The sequence below is a fragment of the Triticum aestivum genome, chromosome 7B (assembly GCF_018294505.1).
Source record: "Triticum aestivum cultivar Chinese Spring chromosome 7B, IWGSC CS RefSeq v2.1, whole genome shotgun sequence".
In the NCBI taxonomy this organism is placed as follows: domain Eukaryota; kingdom Viridiplantae; phylum Streptophyta; class Magnoliopsida; order Poales; family Poaceae; genus Triticum; species Triticum aestivum.
This window is the reverse complement of record NC_057813.1, coordinates 556,203,129-556,212,780: the sequence shown is the minus strand read 5'-3', so window position 1 is coordinate 556,212,780 and position 9,652 is coordinate 556,203,129. Positions and strand designations below refer to the sequence as shown.

The following is a 9,652-nucleotide window of genomic DNA, read 5'->3' as shown; positions in this document are numbered from 1 at the left end:
GTTGGTCCGAACCGAGCAACCTGCGGGGCCACCTCGGGGCAACTCGAGGGCTGGTTTTACTCGTAGCTTGACTTATCCGGTGTTGCCCTGAGAACGAGATATGTACAGCTCCTATCGGGATTGTCGGCGCATCGGGCGGCTTTGCTGGTCTTGTTTTACCATTTTCAAAATGTCTTGTAAACCGGGATTCCGAGTCTGATCGGGTCTTCCTGGGAGAAGGTCTATACCTTCGTTGATCGCAAGAGCTTGTCATGGGCTAAGTTGGGACACCCCTGCAGGGTATAATCTTTCGAAAGTCGTGCCTGCGGTTATAGGCAGATGGGAATTTGTTAATGTCCGGTTGTAGATAACTTGACACCAGATCCGAATTAAAACGCATCAACCGTGTGTGTAGCCGTGATGGTCTCTTTTCGGCGGAGTCCGGGAAGTGAACACGGTTTCTGGGTTATGTTTGACGTAAGTAGGAGTTCAGGATCACTTCTTGATCATTGCTAGTTTCACGACCGTTCTGCTTGTTCTCTTCTCGCTCTTATTTGCGTATGTTAGCCACCATATATGCTTAGTCGCTGCTGTAGCCTCACCACTTTACCCCTTCCTTTCCCTTTAAGCTTTGCTAGTCTTGATACCCATGGTAATGGGATTGCTGAGTCCTCGTGGCTCACAGATTACTACAACAACAGTTGCAGGTACAGGTTTTGCGATGATCATGACGCGAGAGCGATGCTTGCTTGCGTTGAGTTCTTCTTCTGCTTCTTCGATCAGGGGATAGGTTCCAGGTCGGTAGCCTGGGCTAGCAGGGTGGATGTCGTTTGAGTTTCTGTTTGTGATTCATCCGTAGTCGGATGATGCTCTGATGTATTGTGATGTTGTATTCGTGTGGCATTGTATGCCTTATGTATGTATCCCCATCTATTATGTAATGTTGATGTAATGATATCCACCTTGCAAAAGCGTTTCAATATGCGGGTCTATCCTTGGTGGGACCTTCGAGCTCCTTTTGGATAGGGTCGCATATTGGGCGTGACAAGCTGGTCTCCAGTTTAGGAGAAGAAACGTTTTCAGCTCGTTCCTCAACGACCTCTACCATGTGAGTGATCGGCAAGGGATTGCTTTCCCCCTGGTCGGGTTTAAGCCCGATCCGATCATTAGTCGTTGAAAGCCCCAGGGCAGCGATGCGATCTAGCAACATCCGTATTTTCGGAGCATCCGAGACTGATGTAGGGGTGATGCTTGGCGATCACAGGGGACGCCGTCGGCTTAATGGCCATGCGGGCACACACAGTGAAACCGCCGAGCTGGAGGACCTGTCCTAAAGTCAGGCTCCTTCCAGAAGTGATACCTTCGTTGATGACAAGGCGAGCCATAGATCGCTTTTCGTGACTACACAGTGGAGCTCTCAATGAAAGCACCATTGTCGGTGTCAAAACCGGTAGATCTCAGGTAGGGGGCCAAGCTGTGAGTCTAAGGATCGATGGTAACAAGGGACAATGGGGACACGGTGTTTACCCAGGTTCGGGCCCTCTCAATAGAGGTAAAACCCTACGTCCTGCTTGATTGTATTCGATGAATATAGGGGTTACAAGAGTTGGTCTACCTCGAGATCGTAATGGCCAAACCCTAGCAGTCTAGCCTATGATTATTCCGATGCCTTCTACGGACTAAACCCTCCAGTTTATATACACATCGGAGGAGCCTAGAGTTGTACAAAGTCGGTTCACAGAGAAAGAGAGTACTACACCCGGACACCAAACTTGCCGTTCTACGCTCATAGGAGTCCTACCCGGAGACAGGAGGTGGTCTTCCACTTCGCCTTCACGACCCATCAGTCCGGCCCATGTCGAATAGACCGGACACCTGAAGACCCCCTAATCCAGGACTCCCTCAGTCTTTTTTTGGGATCAAAGGACCAAACCCCAAAGCTCTATTCCATGGAAACCAAACAAGAACAGGGTTCAACATCCAAAGCTCTCTCATGTTTCCACAAGACAGGTGATAACAACCACATTGTATCTAAACTAGTACAAAAGCCCGTGCGTTGCACCGGGCGAAATTATGCAATATTTTTCAATCCAATTTTTGCAAACCTCAGAAATAAGGTTACACTAAGTATTCTTTTTGTACGGTAAAATTTGGATGTACCGTAACAATGTTCGTAATTACCCGTTTCAGCTCCGCACTTTCATTTTATCCAGAAAAAAATATCAACCAACTTTTTTCTTCAGAAAAACACGAATTTTTTACTTTGAGAAAGTGTTTTTAAAATTTTCGACAATATTTTTTAAATGGCATCATTTTTATGGCGATGATTTTTTTTTGAAATATTATATTTCATTTGTAATTTATTTTGCACTATTTTTTTGGGCTTGGCCCATTGACATTTGGCCCACGATACTAAGTCCAACCTAAATTGCACCCGCAGCAGGCAACACTGGCCACGCACCAAACCAAATGGGTGTTTGGTTAGGCGCACGAGCAGCCGCCAGCCGAGCACCTTGTTTCCGTGCCACTCCCTCCTTCGATTCCAAATGAATCCTCATCCCCTAACCTAGCTGAATTGCTAAAGGCAAGGGTGGCAAGCGATTGCAGGTTCGGCTCCGGCGAACACATTAATTACACATCTCATATGCTTGTAAGTATAGATGACTAATTATAATCATGGTTGCCAAGTTGAAAAGAAGATCTCGCATATGGACTGACATATTCTAAACACAGTATTACAATCTCCATCACAACGGTTCAGAGATGAATGACAGGCATAGAAAAGTAACTGAAAATTGCTGCAACTCACGTCTGACAAAACTCGAAAGTCAAAACTTTTCACCAATAGAGGTATATATAGGGGAGCCAATATATACATGGATCAGCGTGCAGTGCATGTAGTAATTAAACACAGGGCAAAATGTCAATCTAACCTGTGCAGTTTAATCCTAAGCGAGTGTGACATCAATGAGTCATCAAATTACATTTCAGGGAATAAGAGACGGAGGAGGCACATATATCCAACCATTTTCTCCTGTGCAAAAGAGAGCCTGTCGGCGACGCTTGAGCGAGGTTGGCCCCTGGGGCTTTAGACGGCCGCATGCGAGATCAAGGCGCCCGCACAACAACGTGATTCAGTGGTCAGGCCACCGGCCTTGTCGGTCCTGTAGCCTTTTGTGGTGTCTGTAGAGATCGTGTGGGCAGCGACACCACGATGCGCTGAAGATGGTCACCTTGTGCCAAGGGCGCTACAACGCTGTGGTCCTTAGAGGTAGCGACACCACAATTTAGTATTTCAAATAAATGTCCTACTCAGTCAAAGTAAGGAAAATTAATTCAAAGCAAAGACGAAACAAAATTTTGGGACATTGGTAAACAAGGTAAAACATGAAGATATATCAGCTAGAATCTTTACGTCCACATTGGGACATTGGTAAACAAGGTAAAGCATGAAGATATATCAGCTAGAATCTGACCTCCACATTGCAGTAAAAAGTACTGAGAAACAATGTAAAACATGACGAAGATCAGCTAAAGTTGTACCTCCGCATCGAGATGCTGACAAAATACTCGTCAACGGAAGTGCAGGGACCTATGTCAAGTATGGTGATTGTGCATAAGTAACACAATCAGGTAAAGAGAAATTGAAACAAAATGCCATATGTTAGTTTAGGATCCTCCAGCCATTAATTTCTAAATTACATATCAAATAGAACCGTCTCTATTTTTCTAAACCCCTCCACTGGATGCTTTATTATTATAGCAAACATGCCCGTGCATTGCAACTGGAGAAAAAAATATCATACGCCTCTAGCCTAATTAGCATTTCTCAAGCCCCCTCTCCGGTCCATATCTATTTAAAGACAACACCTCATTTTAGAAAAAGAAGCTAGTTTACAGTTATTCGGTTAGATAATAACTGGTTCCTTGCTCTAAGAATAATTTAACGGGTTAATTATGTCCCTTTGAATAGTAATGCTCACCTTTAATACTTGGATTGGACGGTGAACTTCAGAAACTCACCTCATCTCTTCTTCTTCAGAATGTCCATCCCTTGCTAGTCTCATGAAGATGAGGTCTCTAAATAATCAACATTGTACCTGCAGAAAGAAAATATCATGATTAGTTTCGAACAAAACTTGTTGGGTAAAGGAGATATGTTGCTCTTCTTTTCATCATTACGGAGTTATGCATTAGTAGAAAGAACCCATATCCCTATGCATGTCCTTGCTCATTAATGATCTCAGGCCATGATCATATTAGCACCCAATTGTATCAAAAAAAAATTGGAAGAAGGACAGCAAATATCAAACTACTTGATCAGATTGTTGCGGTTATCAATTTTTTGAAATAATGACAAAAATATCAAACTATTTGATGGGATGAATTACCAGAAAATATAGGAAGAACTCGAATTGAAGCTATTCACATACAAAAGTACAGCTTTCATCAGTGTTAATAAACAACATGACCTAGATGCATGCCAAGCAATGTGAAAATGAATCTTCTTTGCGAAAACATTTCTTCAACTTTAGTATGTAGCAAATATGCCTTTCCTATGATATCAGTACAATGGAACTGTTGTTGTGACATCTCTCACAGATTTTGCTGGTGATATGCCTAGGACAGCATAATGGATTTTTTAGATAGAGAAAGGAGAGCACATACATAATATGTTTTTCTAGAGAATGATGCAGATAATATGTAAGGAAACACTAACAATTAACATGGCATAGGGCCGAGCTGAAAGTTTACAAAACCTAATGCATGAGAATATGGGATACTACATGAATAGTAGGGCCAAGCTGCATAGCTACAAGTTTCACTAAAGATACAGTCTGGATGATATCTCTACTCCAAGAGCATCTACTGAAAGAAAGAGGCTATAAAACTTACCTCCAGCAGGCGAGCGAGCTGCAACCCCAAGAGCCTCTAGCACCCTGATCGCAGTGAACCAGCTGTTTGGCCGTGCTAGCATGTACCAGCCTCCCAGTCACCACCCCGTGTGGTACCTCTACTGTACTGAGAAGCACACAACGACATACCTGTCACACTCAAATCGAGCACACGGATTAACTGAAATTATTGATGCACATCTCGTCAAACAACTCGACAGTATGAGGCTTACAGGAATGCCGTGTGTTGGGTGAGCAAGAAAGGATGTGGCATCCTCATACAGTGGGTCATCCGGCAAAATATCTATTGTGAAATTTAAGCAGAAAATCAATATGTAGTTGTGTTATTTCTAGTTCAGCAAAACCAATGGTATATGATGCTTCCCTTATTGCCAGTATCATCACATTGCGAAAGGGGCAAATTACTCACTGATAAACACTGTGTACCGGACAACAATGGCATTCAGAAAAATCCTTTGCCTTCACGTGTGTGCAGTACAGGACATATGTGCGATTTGTCCCCATCATGCTCCAAGGATCAATGTGATTTTCAGACTAAAAGGACATCCAACTTCTTTGTTCTTCCAGGAACTGAATATAGGTAAGACACGGTGATTTCCTCTAATGAAAATCGGAGAGGGAGCTCTCTTTATAAAAAAAGGAACTGAATATATGTCAATTCTAGAACCTAAATTTGCCGCAGGTGATTATTTTGCTCCCCATGAAAACCATTGTGAAATTGTACTCACTAACACTTCTCCTATTTGGATAGAGTGCTCCATCTCTTGGAATTCATCCAAACTTGTATGTACGCAATTAGCTAAGGTCATACAATGCATGCTTACCTGGCGTCCAGTGGCTGTTGCTGGAGTACTCTGGAGGCCTGCGAGCATGGAGGAGAACCAGAAGTGTTATCTACAGCGCCAAAGCAACTACAGCAAAGCAAACACGCATCGCCTCCTCGCGACCCAAGCACCACAACGACGACAGAGAGAAGAACGTCCGCGCTTACCTAGCGAAGATGGACGGTGACCCCTGCGCCGGCGCGTCAACCTCGGCCTAGTACAGGCTGGCGACGCGGATCTGCATCCCCGCACCTATGGACGGGTCGGAGCTCTCCCGCTGCATCGCCGGTGAGGCTTGTGTACAGGGAACCGCCGGTGAGGCTTGTGTGAAGGGCGCCGCCGGCCTCAGCTCCCGTCTTGGATCGATCCCCTCCTCCTTCCCTCGTGCGCCACACCAGGAGAGGAGTGCCGCGCCCCAGCTCCTCGTCATCGAGTCGCCTCCTGCCCCGAGCCGAGAGCTCGCACCGCGCCCCACCGAAGGCCGACCTAGACACGGTGCGTCCCAACCGATCCTTCGGCCGCAGACTCCGCGAGGAAGGCGGCGGCGGCGGCGGTACGCCCGCTCGTGCGTGGGGAAGAGGAAGGGGATCTGCCCTGATGTGTTTGTTTAAAGGACGGCGGGTTGAATATACTAAAGTTCATGGATGTTTTTGCAAAAATGAAACGTTATCTCAGTTAGCCAGTTAAAAAAGGACTGCGGGTTGATTCTTCAAAACGTAAGGGGCTTTTATGCAAAAGTGTCGACGACGTACGACCAGAAGCACTAATTGCTTTATTAGTAGGGAAAGAGGGAAAGATTGGATTGTGTAGTTGTTAATCCACTCCCCGTGTTCCGCAAACTTTAATATTGCAGCAGCACCCTTTTCATTCCTTACTAGTAGATCCAGTAAATTACATACAATTATTTATTCATTTTTTGGGGGGAAATTACATACAAATTGCACGGACAGAACATGCATGTTGTACACTGTTGGCAATTTCGACGTACCACACACACGGATATGTAAATAGTAAGCACAAGAGCAAAACTTGGTCAGTCAGAATATCACCTGTCGCCCATGGAGATGCACTTATATGGCCCACGCGTTGCGTGGTACTACGTGACGACGTATGCTCTGTACTAGTATATGCGGCTGCACAAGTACGCTGTACGTACGTGGGTAGGTACTCGATCGCGCGCAGCTTAGATCTCGGCGGTGAGGCCTTCCACCTCGAGCTGGAACTTCTCCATGGCGTCCTTGGGCAGGCTGATGGGCACCACGGTGCCCTCCTCCCCCTTGCCGTTCTTGGACCTGGAGAAGTAGTTGGTCACGCCAGGGATGGGTCCCTCGCCGCCCTTGGCCGGCCCGCCGTACACGGCCTCGCCCCACCCGAAGTCCACGCTCTTGAACCCGGCGTGGCTCACGTCCGACACGATGTACGTCCGGGACAGCGCGAACAGCGGCCGGCCCCGGAGCACCATCAGGTCCGCCACCGACAGCAGGTAGTCGTACGTCACGGCGGACTTGGCCTTCTTCACCAGCTCCAGCGCGTAGCCCAGCCCGCCCGCGCAGAGCTCCCCGGCCGTGGTCGCCGCCACGGAGTAGGCGAACGCGTTCCCGTAGAAGCCCTCCGGGAGCGGCACGTCACGGCGGCCGCGCGCGTTCACGATGAAGGACAGTCGCACCTCCTCGTCGTGGCCGTACCCGAGCGCCGCCGTGCGGCCCAGCCAGATGCACGCCGCCACCAGCTCGAACCGGGAGCTCCTGCTCATGTGCGGCGGCGCGCGCTGCCGCAGCCCCGCGATCTCGCGGGGCCCGAAGAAGAAGGGCACGCGCGCGATGTCGCCCGGGGGAGTCGTCAGCATCCGGTCGACCGCCCCGCCCGCCGGCTCGCTGTACTCCAGGTGCGGGTACGACGGCTGCGGCGGCTGCCTCGCCATGAACATCTCCCTGCCCCATGACGGCGTGATCGACGGCGCGGCGGCGCCGCACGCCAGCTCGCAGACGGCCTTCTCGAACTGCATCCCGCCAGGCGCGTCCACCACGCAGTGGCAGAACCGCTGCCCGAAGATGAAGCCCCCGCACTTGAGCCGCGTCACCTGCACGACGTCGAAACAACATCGTTAAAAACTACACAGAAACAACTCGTGAATCGATCTGACGTGACAGCGACACGTGCACGTTACATACCTGGATGTAGAGCAAGGGGCGGTCGATGACGGGCTCGACGCCGGCGACCGTGGTGCTCTCGAGGATGAACTGCTCGAAGCAAGGGAACGGGGGGCTCTGCACGTCGCCGAAGTCAGCAGCACTGAGATCAACGTCGGCCTCGACGAACATGACGCCCTGCGCCTCGCAGTCGACGACGAGCTTCCTCCCGGTCTCCTCGCGCAGGCGGCCGGCGAGCGGGTAGTAGGGCACGAGCGCCCTGGCCAGCGCCTCCCGTATGACGGCGGCAGGGTCCACCCCCTGCTTGTCCGGGTTGGCGCGGTACAGGTGGATCCCCGAGCTGTAGAACCGCATGCCCTCGCCGTCGTCGATGTCCGAGAGCGTCTTCGTCTCCCTTGGCGTCTGCTCCGCTGGGGACACCAGCACCGGCTCGCCCCGCCGCACCGTGAACGCCGGGAGGAGCGACGACGCCATCGGTGCGAAGTGAGGTAGCTAGCTAGAGACTCTGTGGGTATGTGTGTGCGTGTGCAAAGGCTGTGGGGAATGCAGTACGTTGTGAGAGGACGTGAGTGGAGTGAGTGTGCTCGGTGACCATGGCCGCGTTTTATAGGGTAAGATGTTGGGGTTGGTGCCATGGCCATACGGCCATTTGGTCGTCGGAATTCCGGTGTCTGGCCAGTAGGTGGACTGAGAATGAGATCGGTGTTCGTGTGGTGGGGGTTAGTGGATTTCGCCATTGGGCCACACAGGCTAAGCAAAGACCCGACACACACGCGCACACAAGAACGGATTAGGCAGCAAGCAATGATAGTAAGCACGTACGTAGTACTACTCCAGTAGATCTCGTGCGTGATCAAAGTCGCGCGGAAAACCATAAACAAATTCCCGGCGAGAAGGACGTGTGAACTGTTCGACGCCACTCTGGGTCGAGATTCAGGTGCGCACCTGCATGGTGAGTGGCGTTTGGTGGCCGTTTTGCCCGGGGGCAACTCCTCGGGTCGCCGGGCACGGTTCAGACGTGCAGATCAGTACTCGGAGCTTTTTGACCGGGGGAGAGGAGAAAGCATCTCCGTGCCTTTGTTTTCTACGCGGTATTATTAGCCGATGCCACCCGGCCGTCAAATTAAATCATAGTATGTATAAACGCCGACTCGGATGAATCAATTGAATAACAGTTTTTTCACGTTTATTGTGATTATTTTGAAGGTTTGTCACATTTACTATTTTTTAGGGGTCGCATTTACATAATTGTACAATAACATACTTTTTAAAAATAACAGCTTTTGATTAGGTAGTTTCTTTTTTTGCAGGAGAAATACTTGTATTACTCAATCAATTTAGGTAACTTCCTTCATACATAATTCAACAAAATTAATATTTTTAACTTCTGCAGCAACGCACAGGAATTCCTTTTTTAGAGAGAACCTAGATTCTCTAGTTTTTTTAGGGGTACCTAGATTCTCTAGTTTTTTTTTTGAGGTGAACTAGGAATTTTATTCAAAAGATAACACCGAAGGAATACAAGTGATGTTCGGTAGGGTCCCTAGCCACAAACAGCGACCAGAAGGGAGAGCTCAAGCAGCCTTTGCAATGGCATGAGCTTCAGCATTGGCCTCCCTACACTCATATCTAAAGCTAGCACTCACAAAATCTTTCATAGACTCTCTAATTTCACTAATGACTGTAGCATAAGATGATAGCACATTCTCCCTGATGTCCGAGACCACTTGCATACAATCAGAACCTATAATCACATGTGAGAGGTTGACGTCCTTTGCCAGAG

The 9,652-nt window shown here is 48.7% G+C and overlaps 1 protein-coding gene across 1 annotated transcript; it reads right to left on the bottom strand.

Moving 5' to 3' along the window:
• Nucleotides 1–6,559: 6,559 nt before the first annotated feature.
• LOC123156821 (benzyl alcohol O-benzoyltransferase) lies at nucleotides 6,560–8,627 on the bottom strand. Its single transcript, XM_044575005.1, has 2 exons — nucleotides 7,891–8,627; nucleotides 6,560–7,799 (listed from the first exon to the last, which is right to left on the bottom strand). Exons 1-2 carry the CDS (start codon nucleotides 8,341–8,343, stop codon nucleotides 6,903–6,905), a joined length of 1,350 nt encoding a protein of 449 aa, XP_044430940.1. The 5' UTR covers nucleotides 8,344–8,627; the 3' UTR covers nucleotides 6,560–6,902.
• Between the last annotated feature and the right edge of the window lie 1,025 nt (nucleotides 8,628–9,652).

Bases quoted from the DNA above. Each gene is read 5' to 3' on its own strand.
- LOC123156821 (XM_044575005.1), bottom strand. From the start codon at position 8,343: ATGGCGTCGTCGCTCCTCCCGGCGTTCACGGTGCGGCGGGGCGAGCCG. The intron at 7,800-7,890 runs GTATGTAACGTG...GACGTCGTGCAG, and splicing joins GCCCCTTGCTCTACATCCAG to GTGACGCGGCTCAAGTGCGG.